The sequence below is a fragment of the Zootoca vivipara genome, chromosome 6 (assembly GCF_963506605.1).
Source record: "Zootoca vivipara chromosome 6, rZooViv1.1, whole genome shotgun sequence".
NCBI lineage: Eukaryota > Metazoa > Chordata > Lepidosauria > Squamata > Lacertidae > Zootoca > Zootoca vivipara.
The window spans coordinates 34,631,927-34,650,994 of record NC_083281.1 but is presented as its reverse complement, the minus strand read 5'-3'; the positions used below and the strand labels follow the sequence as shown (position 1 = coordinate 34,650,994).

Genomic DNA, 19,068 nt, shown 5'->3' with positions numbered 1-19,068 from the left:
TTTTCAAAATAGGAATTTTGATGTTGTGTATGAAACAACATAAAATTCTCCATGATATCCTTCCCTACTCTAAATTAATAAACTCCTTCATGCTGTGTGTGTGGACACCCCAAGGCATGGGACACATTTTGGTAATTCTGATCATTCTGGGACCATTCCTAGGCTTCTCCATGTAGTCCTAGGAACATATTAAGAAATCCTTTTCCAAATGCAGGAAGTTTTTCTGTGGTTGCTTTTGTTCTCACCTGACAAATCAGTTTCCTAAGTCAAAGAGGTGGCTTGATTTAAAATTTCCATAAACTGGAATAGTTTTGTTGTTTTATGACGAAGAAGCTGTTCTGTATATAACTCTGAAATCCATGGTTCTTTCTTAAGGCATCATTAGGCATTCAGTTCCCAGTGACCATCTTTTGAGGGTGGGGAGGGGCCTTTGGGGTTCTGAAGTCATGCTTTACATCACCCAGTAGAGGACATAGTTGCTCTCTACTGGACATGTGCATGTTCATGTTAATCAGCAAAAAACAAATACTTTTATTTCTTCTTCATCACTTGGCTTGTATAGCGTGCAAACTTACTGTCCTCCACTTGATTTCTAGGTTTACTTATTTGATCTGACTTACAAGCAGCGGCCATACACTTTTCTCCTGCCAAAGAAATGCCACTCTTCAGGAGGTGAGCGAACTACACTTATCTTGAATTGAAGAAAGGGCCTGCATTGTATTCAACTCCTAAGGCATTTCTTTGTGGCCATTCCAGCTTTTCGCCAGTTTCTAGCCCTCTTGGAGGTTGATATAGATTTCAAAACTGGTGTTGTCCTTGGAATGGTGGTTGTGTGGAGGACTTGCAACCCAGTTCCAGCAAATTTTACAGCTTTTTATTCTCAATTAGTGTAATTTAAGTGTCTTTGAACAATTCCAGTTTTTAATCACTTAATGGGCTTTGCGGTATCCCATAGATAATGCAGTGCTCCTCCCCTTGCTATTCCGCCCAACTGTTTCTTGGTGAATAAGTATTAGATACCCATTTTGACTTTGGTCACATTCATGCCATTGGGATGTGGGTTTTGCTAATAACATGCTAGTAAAATATGCAAAACTCTGCTGGGGCTTTATTGCTGTCACATTGGACATGGTGCTCTTTACCAAACAAGTTGCCAGGGTAGGTAACTTATGACATGCTGTGGCTTTGTTTAAGAAATAAACACAATGGAATGTCAGAGCATGTTGCAAAGCAGAAAATGGGACGTTTTATATTGAAGTTGTAACTCCCCAGTGCAGCACCTCTTTGCAGAGAAATAAAACTGGGTGTTTGTAATGAATAGACATTTATTTGCTTAAAGGGAATAGGGCTGAGGGACGTGTATGAGGCAGGACGTAGTGCCTTTGAACAGTCAACAAAGCTAATGAAACAGCACCACGAGGCTTCCTCTTTCCCTGTACCTCTCCCATTGGAAGCAACATTGCTGACTTACCACTCATAGTGCGTTCTCTGTGTGTTCAGGGTGTCTCTCCCATTTGGAATGTAGATCCCTATTGTTGGTGCGCTCTCTGATTTTCGATTCCCAGAGTTGCTTGGGAAAAGCCATGATAGTTAAATATGAACAAAACTAGTTTGCCATTTAGTGTTTTGCTTTGTTTTTGTTAAGTTTAAGTAAATGTGCCTCTGGAGGGAGCTGTCTGCCCATATCTGGATTCCTGGTTGATGTTGACTTTTGAGACGTCTGGCACAGGCTAGTGACAAAGAGTTTTCAGAGATCCAGGAGGAGCTGCTTCTGTCCAGAAGTCCAGGCAGGGGCGAGGACCATAGCACTTCTCAAGTTGGCAACCCCACAATGGGAAGGGGTGCCTCCTTGATGTGTGTCATTAGGCCCCCTTTGCCTTGAGTTGACCCCAAATGGTATACCTCAGCAAGCAGGTCAAAATGGCTTCTCAATGCCTTGCCAAAACTTTCATATGTAGTCAATAAAAGTTGTGGCCTTATTTGACTCAAGGTACATGCCTTGTGTAATCGGTATGGGCGGTCCTTGGAGGTGGGGGGGGCGGGCTTACACAATGAGCTGTGAGCCAGGGAAGAGCAGATAGTAATCTTGCTCCTGTGACCAACTTGATGAATGGCTACAAGTTTTATGCAAGTTATGAGAGTTTATTTCTGGGATGCAGGAGGTGGTGGTGTGGTTTCAACATATGCTCTTTGTTTTACCCTTGGCCTCCTTGAGGATTGATGAGTCCATGAAACTTAATGGCCAAGTATGTGCAAGATGCCTGTACATTATCTGCAACTTACACCTTGCTTGTCTTTCCAACATTCAAGAGGTGCAGAATGGGAAAACATCAACCAATGGCGTGTCAAATGGCATCCATCTCCACAGCAATGGCTTCAGGCTGTCTGAGGGGCGAGCACACATAAGGTAAGGTGACATGCTTGTCTTAAATGGTTTTGTATTTTTGATCTAAACCGTGTCCAAAAAGTTCTGGGAATTTACATAATTGAAGAGACTGAGAGCGAGAGTCAACTTGACTGGAAACTGTGCCAAGTCTTCACCAGCCTAGTGTCCTCCAGATGTTTTAGACTACAACCTCATCCAACACAGCTGTACTGGTTGGGGCTGCTGGGAGTTGTTGCTGTTGTTGCCATTAATGCTATTATCTTCCACATATATCTCAAGGTGATGTACATAATAAAACCAACAAAAACCACTTAACAACTACACGAGAAACAACAGAATATTTTTAATAAATAAATAAATAAATACAGAATGGACTCCCGTAGCAAAAACGTGTTTATCCAGCTGGGAGAACTGATTGAAATAAAAGTGTATTTAGTTTTATAAAAGCAGAGTATTAATTTAATAAATCAAAGGGAGTTTGGGGGTAAGGAGGGGTTCCATGGCCTGGATCTATTTTGACATATTCCAGCTCTGCTCTCCTCCCCTCCCTTCTGAAGTCCACAGGTGGAGCTGCCTCCCTATTTGGAGAAAATCAAGCTGCAAGCCAACGAGGCTTTTGCTTGTCAGCAATGGACTCAAGCCATCCAGCTTTATAGCAAAGCTGTCCAGAAAGCCTCCAGCAATGCCATGCTGTACGGAAACAGAGCTGCTGCCTACATGAAGCGCAAGTGGTAAGCAAATGGGGCCACTTTCCTTAATAAATTGAGCATCTCTCGCCATCTTAGGATAGCACTGTGGGCGTTCCTCTGCCTTTTCCTTGATCTCAAGAGTATGTGGGTATTACTTCCTCCATAGGCGGCTGTCAGTCTGACTGCAAAAACCACTGGCCTGCAGACTCTCTCATGGGCTGTCTCTTTTTTTAGGCTAGCCTTCCTCAACCTGGTGATGCCCATACATTGTTGGACTCAAGCTCCCTTCAGTTACCAGCCAGTATGACCCAGGGAGCTGTAGTCCAACATCATTTTGAGGGCACAAGGTGAGGGGAGAATGCTCTCGCCAGAAGAGCCACATGAGCCCCCTCTCAGATAGTTTATGCCTTCCTCTGCTTCTTCTCTCCTAACAGAAAGAATCTATCTTGTCTTTCCCTCCTGGGAAAATTCTGCAAGTAATAGTGCCCAAATATCAGGACCAAGTATAGTCTGGCTTTTGCCACTGTGGAAGGAAAGCAGAGGTGCTTCTGTTTTGAGGGAAATGTGGGCTCATTCATATCTCCATGGTAGAGTGAATGGTTTGGATGTAAAAAGTTCCAGGTCCAATCCCAGGCATTCCAGGTAGGACTAGGAAAGACCAGGTCTGAAACCCTGACGAGACGCTATCAGACATTTCAGAGAAAACTGAACTAGGTGGGGGTAAATGAGTTCTGGAAGCACGAGGGGAAATACTTTCCCACTGAATAATTTGGATTTTTGTCACCTTTACAGGGATGGGGATCACTACGATGCATTGAGAGACTGCTTAAAGGCCATCTCTCTAAATCCATGCCACTTGAAGGCTCACTTCCGCCTGGCTCGCTGTCTCTTTGAGCTGAAGTATGTGGCAGAAGCACTGGAGTGTCTTGATGATTTCAAAGGAAAATTCCCTGAGCAAGCACATAGCAGTGCTTGTGATGCACTGGACCGGGACATCAATGCAGCCCTTTTCTCAAAAAGTGATAATGGTGAGAACCGTTGTGCCAGCGTATTGCCATCCTGCCCTGAGCATTAGTGAAGGCTTAGATTCCTTTTCTTAATTTATCAAACCTCTAAGATGTACATGATTCAAGACTATTCAGCTGCAACTTGCATTAGCGCTGCACTGTTCTTTTTATGCCTTCGTTTTTCCGAACAGGGCAGATATCAGTTGTATGGTGGTGGGTGTAATTTAGATGAGGAAAAGAGCATACAGGGAAGTGGTTAGATCCAGTTCCATGATCCTGTTCCAATTTGAGCTCCCTCTGGTTCCCTTGAAAAGAAATAAAATATATCCAACATGTCTTCTAGCTTGGCCCTAATTAGAGGATGCGGTTGGTCTGGATTTGGAAGTTCTGGGCTCAAATCTCTGTTCAGTCTTGAGCCCAGTGAATGACTGTGGTGAAGCTGCTGTATTACAACATTGTTCCCAATCTGAAAAGTGTGTGTGTGTAATAAGGACACTGACAAACTAGAGTGATTACAGAGGAGGGCGATCAGGATGCTGAGCAGTCTGGAAACAGAGCTCTATGAGGAATGGTTGAAAGAGCTGAGTAAATTTTAGATTAAGGGGAGACACAGTGCTCCTTCTGATATTTGAAGAGAGCTATCCTGCAGAAGATGGAGTAGACTTATTCCCTTGCTGCAGAGGGCAGGACTAGAAATCGGGAGCAAGTATTGCTAACATTAAAATAAACCAACGTTAGCATAAACTTCCTAAGGTTAAGGGAGATAGTGGTACCTCCGGTTATGAACGGGATCCGTTCCGGAGGCCCAGCCGTATCCCAAAGGTTTCGTAACTGGAGGACCGCTTCTGCGCGTGCTGCAAAGCGCTTCTGCGCATGTGCAAAGTGGCAAACCCACTTCCGGGTTTGCCACGTTTGCAACCTGAAGATTACATTACCCGAAGGTAACGTAACCCAGGGTCCACTGTACTTTGATAGGGAATGGACTGTCTCAAGATGTGGTGATTGCTGGAGGCATTTAAGCAGAAGCTGGATGGTGCTCTGCCAGGGATGCGGCACTTGCAAGATCCCTGTACTGAGCAGGAAGCTGGATTAAATTGGGTGGGGAACAGTTTTCAGCCTGGAGGCTGCATTCCCTTATGGGCAGCCTCCCAAGGGCCACATGCCAGTGGTGCGCAGGGCCAGAGGCAAAAGTGGGTGGAGCAACAAATGTATAGTTTACCTTTGTACAGTAGGCTACATTCTGTCCATGCTCTCAGACCTCTCTATCTTGCACCCAGTTAAGCAAAAATCATGATTGGAGTTCAAGGACACATTTCAGCCAGGCAAAAACACTCAAGGAGGGTCTGAAGTAGGGCTGGTGTTATCTGGAGAGGGGGCATTTCTGTGGTGGTTGTATGGCCCCGGGAGAGTCCTGAGGGCCAGACGGAGAAGCTAGGAGAACCGCATTCAGCCCTGGGCCTGAGGTTCCCCACCTCAGGATCCAATAATTTCTGAGGTCCCTTCCAGCTTTAAAATTCTTAGGTTGTTTAGTTGTTTAGTCATGTCCGACTCTTCCTAGGTAGAGGATGTTATTTATCGCTGTGAAGTAGGGTAGACTGAGAATCAGGCTTTCTTGTGCTCTCCCAAGCACTAGAAACAAGTAGCACGGTGTTTGACTTTCTTTAGCGGAAGACAAGAAAGGGAGCGGCCCTATCTGGCTACGAGCAACGGGCCGAAAAGATTCCATTTCGGATGATGAGATGGTGCTGAGGGAGCGCAGCTATGACTACAAGTTCAGATACTGCGGCCACTGCAACACCACCACAGACATCAAAGAGGCCAACTTTTTTGGCAGGTATGTCAACCTCTCTCAAGGTCAGGAGTGGGGTTTCTGCGGTTTATGTGTTGCCCTTCCACCTATACTGCCTGCTGAATTAGGGATCAAGGAAAATTTTGTTTGGTCCACATTTTACAATGATCAAATCTAACTCTTGCTTCAATTCTTCTACTTACTCTCTCCAATACTCCCTGCCCCCCCCCCTTTCCAGCAATGCACAGTACATTGTCAGTGGCTCAGACGATGGCTCCTTCTTCATCTGGGAAAAAGAAACAACAAACCTGGTGCGGGTGTTGCAAGGCGACGAGTCCATTGTCAACTGCCTCCAGCCCCACCCGAGTTACTGCTTCCTGGCCACCAGTGGAATCGATCCAGTTGTGCGGCTGTGGAATCCCAGACCAGAGGTATGATCAGACAAGGGATTAGACAAATGCATGGATCTGCCTTCTACAGTCAACCTCTAGCCCTGGTTGCTGAATGCTACTTGCATGTGCTGACCTTTAAAGCCCTAAAAGGCCTCGTTCCAGTATACCTGAAGGAGCATCTCCACCCCCATCATTCAGTCTGGGCACTGAGATCCAGCGCTGAGGGCCTTCTGGCGGTTCCCTCACTGCGAGAAGTGAGGTTACAGGGAACCAGGCAGAGGGCCTTCTTGGTAGTGGCACCTGCCCTGTGGAATGCCCTCCCATCAGATGTCAAAGAAATAAACAACTATTAGACTTTTAGAAGACACCTGAAGGCAGCCCTGTTTAGGGAAGTTTTTAATGTTTGATTTTTATCGTGTTTTTAATCTGTTGGGAGCTGCCCAGGGTGGCTGGGGAGACCCGGCCAGATCCAGATAAGTAATAAATAATAAGAATATTTTTAAAATAATAATAATAATTTATTATGTCAGAGCAATGTGCCTGCCATGGGTTAAGCTTGGAAAACCAAAAGCACCCCCACCCACTTTGGTTTGCCCAGCACGAGCAGCTAACGTTGCCTGTTGCCCTTCTTCTTGTTTTGCAGAGCGAGGCACTGAACGGGCGAGTGGTGGAAGACATGGAAGGTGCTTCCCAAGCCAACCAGAGGCGGATGAACGCTGACCCATTGGAGGTGATGCTGTTTAACATGGGCTACCGGATCACAGGACTGACTAGTGGTGGGACTGGAGGCTCAGATGATGAAGACAGCTCCGAGGGGCAAGTCCACTGCCGGACCAGCTAAAGCTGAACTGCCTCTCCTTCCCATGATTTTGGGGTTTTTTGTTTTTGTTTCTTTGTTTGTTTGAAGGGAAATCTAGTTTGCTCAGTTTGAACTCTGATGAACGACTGCACTGTTTCACACTATGCACAGAGTAGGACACGTCAGCAGGGGCAAGAGTGGCTTTGTTAAACTGCTGCTACTATTTCTTCCCCCCTTTTGCCCCGTTCCACTATTGAGGAACATGGTAACGCAGCTTGTTGAGTTTTGCCTCCCAGCAGAATCTAGTCTGTACAGGGGTTCCTTTTCCACGTTGTCTGTGAGCAGTGTAAAACTGGTAGCCATTCCTTCCTCCAGTGCTCCTGCATGGCCTGGATGGCGGGAGGCATTGCCTACATGAATGCATTTTACAGAGAGGATGTTTAAAAACTCAATAAAATGTAAAACTAGGGCAGGGATTATGGAATTAAGTTTAATGCGGTGATCTGTGTCTCTGAAGCTTGGCTTGCCTGCTCTGCTGCTAGCTATTGGCCCATAGTTGTGGCCTCTTTGGTGTCTCTTTCAGCCCACAGGATATCTGATGAGCATTTGCCCAGCCTCTGCATCTAAAGCCATGGTCGCAACCAAGTGGCTAGAGAGAACATGGGCAGCTTAATTCACATGACTGGAGGTGCAAAATAAATGACACCAGGCAGAGAAACTGACTTCCTGGTATTCAATACTTTATTTCTTCCATGTGCAGAGAGAGAAATGGCTGTAATAGAGAGAGGCCCTGACACGGGGCTCCGTGACTTACCCGGTATGTGACCTGAGCTAGTAAAAAGACCTGATGTTGCTGCTCTTTGAGAAACTCCTGATTCCCCACCCCCCACCCCCGGCAACTTCTCCCAAAATGTTTTCTTTCTTGTGTGTCTATGGTTAGGCATGTGGTGTATGTGGGACATGCCTCATCACTGCTTGAGACTGAACGCTGAAAGTGAACTGATTCGCTGGCCCTCCACAAGGTTGTCCTTCCCCATTTTCTTGACGTTTGTGTGACCTCCCACCTCTGCCATGCATAGAAGAATCTCCATGGGGTTTGTGAACTTCTTGGTGGAGCTGCCTATCCTTTCTCAACCCTTGTTTCTTTTGGGCAGGAGTCTTTAAAGTGGCACAGGATGTTGACTCCTCTTTTTTGTTAAATGACTCCATTTTACCTGTTTGTTTGCTTCCAGCCATCAAATGGATACCACACAGTTGATGTAACGTAGCTTTTTTTAAAAAAATTGATTGTGACATAAGCCCAAGAGTCCCTGGGCAATACACTTAACATTTGTTCTCTCATTTCATTGCTAGCATTGTTCCTTGAGGTAAGAATGGAGGGCGGAGAGAGAAAGGTATGCATGACCAGGACAAATGCTACTTTAAGGATGGCTTTTAGGAACACAGAATTCCTGTGTTTTGTGAAGGATCACATGTTTGGGAAAGCGATCTCTGGACATGGCACACACCTTTATGTCTTTTGTGTCACGTCTCTGGAGCAAATGGTGGCAGAAATAATGATGGCATAAAATCTGTCAATACAACTTCAAGGTGTGATGGTGTTGATACCGTGCCATTGTCTTGAACCACCTCAGACCTTCTCTTCCAGGTAACTCTTCTCTGGGGTTTACACTTGGCATTGGAAGCAAGGCAGGCAGCCATTTGTGGGTGGGTGTTGAGGAGAAATATGACTGTAACATTGCTGTCTCCATTAAACATCTTTGCTCTGCCTCCCCTTGAAAATGTGTGCCCTGAAATAAGACCTTCAATAGCATCCCATGGTCTTTCTGAGTAGAATGACATACTGTAGTCTTGCATCATGTAGTGCAGCATTCTCCAACTTGGTTCTCTCCAGATCAGTTGAGGCACCAGATGTTGTAGCACTACAGCTCCCAACCCCCCCCCCCGAACAACTGGTCATGCTAGCTAGGAATGATGGGAGTTGTAGTCCAACAACATCAGGGGACCCAAGGTTGAGAAAAGCTGCTCAAGGTGATGTTGAACTCAAATACATAGCTGCCCCAGCCAGAATGGCCAGTGGTCAGAAATGGCGGTTGTTTTAATCCAGCAACGTCTGGTGGGGCACCAGGTTTGAGAAATCCTGTTCCTTTCATGGTCCCCAATATGGGAACCAGAAAAAAACTGTTGTCTTTTGGCTCAACCCTTGATAAAGACAAGATGTATGTGTATTATACAGAAGCAAAGTCCTTGGTTTCACATAATTTCTTGCCACTAAGCAAATGGCTATTGTACACCCTTGCAGTCCACATACCTCTTAGGAAACTTGGGCCAGACAACAGCAACTGTAGATTGCTCCCCTCCCCATGTACTCAAACTGTATTCTGTTGTCTTGGTTGGACAGCCACTTCCAATCCATCACTTTTTTATATTCACTGCACGCCACACTCTCTTTAAAAATCAAGAGCATTGCTGTGTTTTCAAGGATATTAAAAACAGAATATCTTCTCTGAGTTGTAGGCAAGAGTTTTCCCTTGTCGTTTTCTTATTTTGGGAACGTTCCAGTTGTTTAAAAGTACCCCCACCCCACCCCCCCAAAAACCTGAGTTGATTGCCTAGTATTTAGGTCTCTGAGGGAACATATTTTTTCTCCTATGCCACCCAGTTGTTTTTGCTGGCTCACCCTGCCGCCTTTTTCATTTCATTGGCAATGCACTTTTTCCAGTCTGTAGGAAATAAGGTACAAGTTTGGGTCTGCCTCCACTCTGCTCTAGAAGAACATATATACATGTATATGTATATGTATATGTGTATAGAGAGAGAGAGACAGGCAGACAAGAGAGACAGAGCAGGGTGACCACTGCTTCAAAAACATTGCAGTCTAGGGATAGCCAACATAGTGTCTGTCCTCCAGATCCTGTAGACCAGTGGTCCTCAACCTTGGGAGAGGTGCACAAGCCTTTGGTGGAATAACCCCAATACAGTCTGTAACTTCTCACTCATGTTCAGTGTCTTCGTCCTTGCAACAGTCAAAAGGCATGCTATTTCAACTTCCTTTTCAAACCTTCACATCCAAAACTTGTGCAAAGAAAAAAGCCATGCTGAGATTAGAAACTCTGCAGGAAATAGGTTCGGAATTCCTCTCTGCAGAGCTTCCACTGTGGCAGCTTATTTTATTTTATTTTGCTGCTGAGCACTGTGTTTTCCTTTCCTGCCATGGCATGACAGCTGAAGTATCCCTTTCCTCTGCCATGGATAGATTTTTAGTTAATTGCTGCTTAACTTAAAATAAATTCATGTGTTAATATTGAGCTAATGGTTGCCCCATATTCTAGAGTATTTTATTCTGGGCTTGTAGACTATACTTGTGAATGAGGGGCATCTGTGTGGATGGAGAGAAGAAAACCGTGATGGAGGAAGAGGTGCTTTTAAATTCATCTTAACCCCCTGCCTTAGTTTGTGTGCAGGGAGAGGATGTACTCATATTGTTTTCCTTTCCTTTTCCTCTTTCTAATAGATGCCCAGAAAAATACTATTTTTGTAATCAAGCACAGGGATCTCTTCTGGTGTATAAATATGATGAATGCATAGAAAAAGCTTCATTTTGGCTGCTGAGAAAACAGTTGCCCATATAACTTTTCAGGAATCTGAAATGAGATTTCCCCCAAAGTATATGTCCTTGCAGAACACCAGCCTTAGTCTTTTTGGGAGGTGGGGAGGTAATGGGGTGTTTCTGTTTCTCTGATCCCTGGAAGACAAGGGGTTAAGCTATTAAAAGCATTTTTGTTCTAGTTTTCTTTTGGTGTCCTCCTTCTGTTCTTGAGACAGTTCTGACTGTGTGCCACTAGTTTGCTGCGGCATTTGCAAAGAGTTTCATGGTTGGTGGGTATGCTAAGGAACACCTGATCTTCCTCACTCAGAGGCAAGATTTTTACGCTCCCCAGTTGCATAACTTGTGAAGCAGCAGTTTTGCATAAAAATGCAGAATTCAGTGTTGGCTACATTTCTTATGCAGGGAGAGAGACTTTACCAACTTCCTAAATAAATAAATGATTAGGCGATCCTCCAAGAATCTCTGCATTTTTCCAGTGGGTCCATGAAGGGAAAAGTTTAGGAATTGCTGGTTTAGGAGAAACTCAAATGGTAGATGTTTGGCCCGGTACATGGTGGTCTGCTTTATGCCTCCTGTCAAAAGGGGTGGTAGCTGCCATATCTATACTTTGGGGAGACTATAGCAAATTCTTTGCAGGCACAAGGGCTTGAGTCCAATCTACTTAAAGCAGGGATGGGGAGTTTCAGGCGTTTGGGGGCCACATGAGGGCTTTATGAGATTCTCCAGAGGCCAAAGCCCCTAACTAACTTTACTCTCTGCCCTCCTTGGGTGCATTTGCCTGGCTGGAATGTGCCCTTGAACTCTGACCATTCCTCTTACTTGCCTAGAGTGGGAAGGGTGTAGAAGTATAAAAGTCAGAGTCTTACCTGCTGCCCTGCCCACTTTTTCCTCTGACTTCTCCCATGCAGTCTCTGGAAGGTTGTCCACAAGGAAATGTAGCCCTGTCCCTGATCCTAAAGGAAGAGGTACCAGGTAATTGAAAGCACACCAGTCAGAAATCTTGGGGTGCTGCTACCAGTTAGAGTAAATGCTATACTAGACAGACAAATAATCTGACCTGGTATAAGGTCACACCCTATATTCCCATAAATCTGTGTGTGCGCATGGATGCACGGATATTTTCTCAGGGAATGTTTGTCGCAGTCCTAGTGGAAAAACTCATGCCTTCTGTTTTCACTGTCCTAGAAAAATTACAAATCCTTATCTAGGCCCATCACAATTACATTTCTATAGTGTGAGTAACTGGGCAATCAATAGTATTGGCATGATCAGTCAGGGAATGATGCATCATCCTGTGTTTGACAGCGTATCCCTGCAGTGCTCCTGGTTTTCTTGTAGAAAGAGAAAGCTCAGAATAGCCCAAAGACTTTACAAAATAAAGACATCTGCTAAGAGGACAGTTTATACCTAAATACAGGTAGGTAGCTGTGTTGGTCTGACGTAGTCAACACAAAATTTAAAAAATTCCTTCCAGTAGCACCTTAAAGACCAACTAAGTTTGTCATAGGTATGAGCTTTTGTGTGCATGCACACTTCTTCACTTGTACCTAGGCCAGTTGGCTACACGAGTGCACCCAAGGATGAAGACAAAGCTGGCTGATATGCTGGCTTGCTTTCAGTAGAAAGATCCCTCTCTTAGGGATATCCGTAAGAAATCGTGCATACCGATCCTGAAACGGTTGCTTCACTAGGTACAAACTGTTCTCAAGAGAGCAATTTATTTTGGGAAGATCCTATTTATTTGGCGCACAGGTTTGTAGACCTCCCTTCCCTTGAGGCTGCACTTACTAATCAAAACAAGTAAGCTATTAAGATTTATGAAACATTTGCTACCTTTTGAAGCTCTGCTACATCAGTGGGGTAAAAATGAATGGAGCCCGGTGCAATCACATTACATATCTGTCTTCACTCCTGCATAATTGCATGGTTTTCATTATTAAATGTGAAACTGGTGAAATGGTCATGAATGCATAATGTCTAAATGCCTTCCTGTACAGCTTGCCTCTTTGAAAGTTTATATGGCAATTCAGTAGGGGCTTGTCTCAGTTAACTGTAAAGCAGGGACAGTCTTGGCTTGCTACAGGGGCCCTTTCAATTTGAACATGCCTAAATTCACATATGGGACGCGGGTGGCACTGTAGTCTAAACCACTGAGCCTAGGGCTTGCCGATCGGAAGGTTGGCGGTTCGAATCCCCGTGAGGTTTCCGTGCACTACTCTGGTTTGCCAGAAGCGGCTTAGCCATGCTGGCCACATGACCGGGAAGCTGTATGCCGGCTCCCTCGGTCAGTAAAGCGAGATGAGCACCACAACTCCAGAGTCGTCCACGACTGGACCTAATCGTCAGGGGTTCCTTTACCTTTAAATTCACATATACAGTTGGGGATGACCCTAAGAATATATCTGGGGTGCTATTATGGGTAGCAAATTCACAGTTTTGATGTATTGCCATCTGGGAGTTTTCTGCCACAGGCTTGGGCCACCCCTACAGAGATGTTTGTGGCTGAAATAGGAGATGAACCCATCTCCCTCCAGATTCTACCCAGGCTTTATGGCCATAGGTACACATGGATGGCTTACAGTTGCAATCGAAATTATTCAGCCACCATTGCAAATTAGGTTTATTGTCAAAATTTACAGATTTTCAGCTGTTTGCAATGAGCAAGTCAAACCAATGCTATTCACATAGCTCAACGCAATGAATGCTTCAAGTGGGTCCACCAAATTCAGCTGAAATTGCAACTTATACTGGCTTCTCCAAGAGGAAATGGTGGGGGGCAGTCCTCTGGGGTCTCCTAGGTTCTGCACCCACCTGGTGAACACCCCCACCCAAAAAATAATCTTTGATTTCCACTTCAGCCGTTGGGTAAGGTTGATTTGATTTCTCTTTTCCTCCCACCTCTTTTTTTTAAAATCATTTTTATTCATTTTCCAATAAAAACAGCCAATTAACATATAGTCATAATCCAATTAAAAACAACAAACTAAAATAAACAAAAAAACAAATTGTAATCCCAATTATTAATTATTATTATTTTCCGAGCTTCCCATAGTCTGGACCTCTTGAAGAATCTTCCATATCTCGTTCCTGCCCCCTTCTTGTTGTTCTCCTATTTTCCACATTCCGATTTTAACATTCAAAGTTCTCCGTCCCTGGCTACGCAATTCTCAGTCATGTCCAAAGTCATATATCCTTACGTCCATCCATTTGTAAATATGTATTTTTCCAACTATCTGTTTGCCAGTGCAGCTTTTCCTGACTCCATTCCAATCTTCCAATCCAGGCTATTTACGCAGCAACTCCCATGTTGTTAAGTTGTTATGTTGCTCCCATCCAGGCTGTTGTCCAAATCCGTCTTTTGACCTCTTGTTCCTGGTGAAGATCTTCATTCACCCCTTCTTCCTTGGCAGGAGGATGTGCCATTTTGTGGTTTGCCTCAAGTACCAAAATGTTTTAGGCCATCCCTGCTAAGGGCGCTGCATTTTAATGTGGCTTGAGCAGAGAACTCTACACAGGATCAGAACTACAGTATCTGCCTGCCAGTTTTAATGATACAGTACCAGAATTCACAATGGGGTGTGCTTGCCTTGGCTGACCTCATGGTGGAGCTGTTTGTTACTTCTTAATGCAGCTATACTGTAGCATAGCCTATAGCGTAGCATAGGGAAATCACTTACAGACTTAAACTTCTCAATGGAAACCAGAAAACTGTAGGGTTGGGTGTGGGTGTTTTTTTGGACGGGGAGAGGGCAGGGATCTTTAGCAGAAGCTCATTTTAATATCCCTACCTAGAAAGCAAGTGGGAATTGCAACCCACTCCACTGGAGAAGTGGGACCCAGGTGGCGCTGTGGTTAAACCACTGAGCCTAGGGCTTGCTGATCAGAAGGTCGGCGGTTCAAATCCCTGTGACGGGGTGAGCTACCGTTGCTTGGTCCCAGCTCCTGCCAACCTAGCAGTTCGAAAGCACGTCAAAATGCAAGTAGATAAATAGGAACCGCTACAGCGGGAAGGTAAATGGCGTTTCCATGTGCTGCTCTGGTTTGCCAGAAGCGGCTTTGTCATGCTGGCCACATGACCTGGAAGCTGTACGCCGGCTCCCTCGGCCAATAATGCGAGATGAGCGCGCAACCCCAGAGTCGGTCATGACTGGACCTAATGGTCAGGGGTCCCTTTACCTTTACCTTTACCACTGGAGAAAGTGAATTAGCCAACATTCCCTTTTTGCATCATATTGTTCAGAGTGACAACACACTGTTAGGCACAAAGAAAAATTCTACAGTGCAGCGACTTCAGTGTTGTAAGATGTCTGTGCATCATGTTGGAAGGGATTGCGAGGGCCATCACCCTCTCCAATGCAGGAATCTCTTGCCCAACATAGGATGAAGGCTAAACGCAACTCAACCAATGCTCTTATTAACAGTAAACTGTCTAAATAGAAACAAGGATAGCCACCCTTTAATGCTTAATACCATTGTTTGCTGCTACTATGCAGGGAATGGTTTGGACAAACATGACCCTGGTAAAGGCACCTATATGTGAGCAGAGAAGTGAGGTGCATGGCTAATGAACTATGCAGAACTGGCGAAACTGAAGGGAAGAATCTGGAACCAGCGAGTCCAAGCATTCCTAAAGGACTGGAATAAATTTATATTATATTTGAAAGACAACTGTAAGCAATTAACATCATTAGCAGGGCTATCTGAAGATTTGTAAGGTGAAATTGCTACCTATTCAGGTTGAGTAATATAATATTTTAGGCAATGATATAACAAGGATAGGAAAGGGAGCGAATTGTAAAGATTTAAAGCTTAATTTTGTAAACCATCAGACAGGAGGGAGGGAAGTCATTAGGCTCAGTTGACCCAAAGAGATAAAATAAGAGGGTACGATGTTACGTAATGTGATTATATGTAAAACCAATAAAAATCTTTTATAATAATAAAAGAAGAAGTGGGGTGCGTGCATGACTAAGGGGAATTTCAAGAGGGCATTTGTACACAGAGCCATAGCTAGGTGATCTTGCGCCCAGTCCAGATTACGCCCCCCTAGCCACAGACAAATAAGCTCTTATTTCTGCCTTTCCTCCAGCCCCCCCCCAATTCCTCACACACTTCACCTTGTAATGAATTCTTTCACAGAAAATCCAGTATTTATTATTTCTTAATAAAAGGTTTCAGCAAAGAAAGTTACATTTTTATGTGAGTTGACAGTTTTTTTAAAAATGTAATTCAGTTGTATAACAATACACACACACAAAAAGGTAAAGGACCCCTGACAGTTAGGCTAAGTCCAGTCGCGAATGACTCTGGGGTTGCGGCGCTCATCTCGCTTTACAAGCCGAGGGAGCCAACGTTTGTCTGCAGACAGTTTTTCTGGGTCATGTGGCCAGCATGACTAAGCCGCTTCTGTGGAAACCAGAGCAGCGCACGGAAACATCGTTTACCTTCCTGCTGGAGTGGTACCTATTTATCTACTTGCACTTTGACATGCTTTCAAACTGCATCTTCCAACCCACCTTTGTGCAATGGTATGCATGTGCCCCACTCCTTACTAAAGTGGAGAATTCATGTGCACACTGGTCCCCAGCCACTGGTCCCTGAAGAATGGGGTTCTGTCCCCAGGTTCATCACAACTACCATGAGGAGTTCAGTGAGTTCCAGAATGTTCCCTCAAAAAGTTTATTTCCATAGTTTCCCTTTCCCCCCCATCATAGGAAAAAGACCACACGGTTGGTAAAACTTTTTTAAAAAAGGTTTACTTACAAACTCTCCAAATGTCAAGATTCATGTGCTTCAGAAAAGGTTGCAAAGGCAGTAAAACTCAGCTTAGATGCAAAGTGTTTAATGTTCCTTAGTTATTGGTATAGGAACTCAAATGTGGCTTGTGAGAGCCATGCGGTTGAGATGGAGCAACCAGCTCAAACCAATTCACACAATGAAGACTAGGGGAGAACAAAGGGAATTACCTTGTTCCGACCAAGGTGAGGGGAAGTGGGCATGGACATAGCTAAACCTGGCAGGATAGCTTACTCTATGGTCTTATCTTTATTCATTCATTAGAATGCATGTTGGTTATACGAAGCTGGTTATCCCACACCAACCACATATGGAAGTTGCAGATTCCCTGCCCTGTGTCTCGTTAAATAACCCAAGTAAGATTTGCACCTATTTCTCTGGGGTTACACTGTTATCCTTATTGTCCTTAGGATCCTTCCATCTCTGCTCCTTGGATTTAACCAAAGAGGTGCCACTCTAACCTGCCTATGAAAACTAACTTTTCTGTTCTGTATCATGTTACCAATCATATTTTGTAATAAATGGCATATTCTTTCATTCTAAGCTTGGCTTGCTGATTTCATTGCTAATTTACTCTGTTCTTGAGCCAAGAGTCACAGCAATCTGTGTTGGTTGAGAACATATGTACAATTGCAGTTAACCAGATTCTTACTGGTCCCATCTGCACTATAAATTCAATGCAGTATTATACAACTTTAAACAGTCATGACTTCCTCCAAATAATACTGGGAATTGCACTTAGTTAAGGGTGCTAACTGTTGTTAGGAGATCCCTGTTCCCCTCACAGAGCTACAATTTCTAGAATTTCCTGGGAACAGGGATTGCCAAGCTCCTCTGAGAATTGTAGTTCTGTGAGGGAACAGGGGTCTTCCAACAACTCTTAGTGCCCTTAACAAACTACAGTTCCCAGAATTATTTGGGGATTGTTTAAAGTTGTATAATACTGTATCGATTTAAATTGTAGTCACCTAAATGGATTTACACATGCAGTGTGTAATAGAAATGTTTAAATAAATATAAACTTCAGTGGGTACTTCAGAAGCCATTTTGTGTCAAATGAATGGTTCCTTAACCCCTGCTGAAATGCCTTGGGAAACCCCACATAGATTTCTCCCCTTCTTGATGATGACACACAGGGGAAAAAAACATCTCTGCTACATGAAGGGGGAGAAAACTTTGAGCCTCCAGTTGTGGAAAGCACTACTAAATCCAGTGTGCCACCTTGAAGAATATGTGAAGTACATGCTGGTTTATGGTGCCAAGGTAAAGTTGGGGCAAACAAAAGTAGTACTGTAATTTTTGGGTTACAAAGGAAAAAAGAAACTGAACACTCTCACACTCCCCCATGTTTGCCATGAATTGGTTTGGCCCACTGCTTCACCATCTCCAGCCCTCTTCTTTGGGGACTCAGATTGAAAACGGCTTTGCAAGGGGAGGGTGGGGTGGGTTAGGCCTGGAGGTTTGCAAACTGGCTAGCCTGTACATGTTGCCATAGGCCAAGAGCTAGTGCCACTTCTTTTATTTCAGTCATATCAACCAGACTTCTCTTAACTTAGCCATTATGGCTTGGGGACAGGAGCTTAAGGTTGATTTCCTTTCATTTTCTTTTCACTGGAAGCCTGCGTTCTTCCCTTGGTCTGTCTGCACTCTTTAAAAGCAATTATATTTCAAAAGGGTTGCACCAGAGCAATTTCAGCCTAATTTATACCATCAAAGAAATATTTGTGTAGGAAATGCAGCATTCTTGCAACTTTTTTTCAATACTCCCCACCCCAAAAGTTGTAATTTGATTCATTATATTCATTAAAACAACAGGACTTTTCTTCAGAGAAGATAATAATTAGGATGGGAGTATTAATTTGAAATTGTTTTTCCTCGGCAATTGAGTGAGGCACATCGCTCATCCACACAGAAGTGCACTCTGTCCCTTCTGTGCAGTGATGAAAATAAATGCCTGTTGTTGCTGCTGCTGCTTAAAAGTTCAGATTCTCAACCCTGAGGAGGGGGGAGGCATGACAATACTTCCAAATGCGTGCAAACTTCACATTGGATGTTTTTGCATTTGTTTTTATTTGAACAGTTTATATGTTGCTTAAAATTAAATAAGACTCTGAAGTGAAACTAAACAAAACAAGTGAAAATAAAAAAAACTTTTAAAATGGTTAGGCTTCAGCAATCACTCCCGAGAGATTCCCTCCTTTTCTTCCATATATGGTAATTCCACTGCATCCTCCCACATAATAGAGGAACCAGGGGCTTCAGCTAGATCACCATTTTGTTTTGTTTAGGAATCATGCAGATTAAAGTTAACCTGTTTCTTTTATGTTCAACTCTTTCTCCAGGGAGCATTAGGCATCACAGATGGTTCTCTACCACCCAGTTTATCCTCACAGCAGCCCTGTGAGGTACATTGTGGAAAAGGGCTGTAGCTTCTTGGTAGGGCATCCACTTTGCATGCAGAAGGTCCCAAGTTCAATGCCTGGCATCTCCCAAGTGGGGCCTTCCCTTTCCAAAACACTGAAGACCCACTGCTTGTCAGTATTGAGCTAGATGGAACAGCAGGGGCGTAGCCAGGATCAAAACTAGGGGGGGGCAAGCCA

At 44.2% G+C, this 19,068-nt stretch overlaps 1 protein-coding gene across 1 annotated transcript in view; it reads left to right on the top strand.

Moving 5' to 3' along the window:
- The window catches only part of WDTC1 (WD and tetratricopeptide repeats 1), a 32,640-nt gene extending 18,267 nt beyond the window's left edge, over window positions 1-14,373 (top strand). The window contains exons 10-16 of the mRNA XM_035118104.2: window positions 597-672; window positions 2,311-2,407; window positions 2,944-3,117; window positions 3,868-4,103; window positions 5,748-5,916; window positions 6,110-6,302; window positions 6,907-14,373. Coding sequence (XP_034973995.1) covers window positions 597-672; window positions 2,311-2,407; window positions 2,944-3,117; window positions 3,868-4,103; window positions 5,748-5,916; window positions 6,110-6,302; window positions 6,907-7,104 — 1,143 coding nt within the window. The 3' untranslated portion in view covers window positions 7,105-14,373. The remainder of the gene's footprint in view (window positions 1-596; window positions 673-2,310; window positions 2,408-2,943; window positions 3,118-3,867; window positions 4,104-5,747; window positions 5,917-6,109; window positions 6,303-6,906) is intronic.
- The last annotated feature ends 4,695 nt before the right edge of the window (window positions 14,374-19,068 follow it).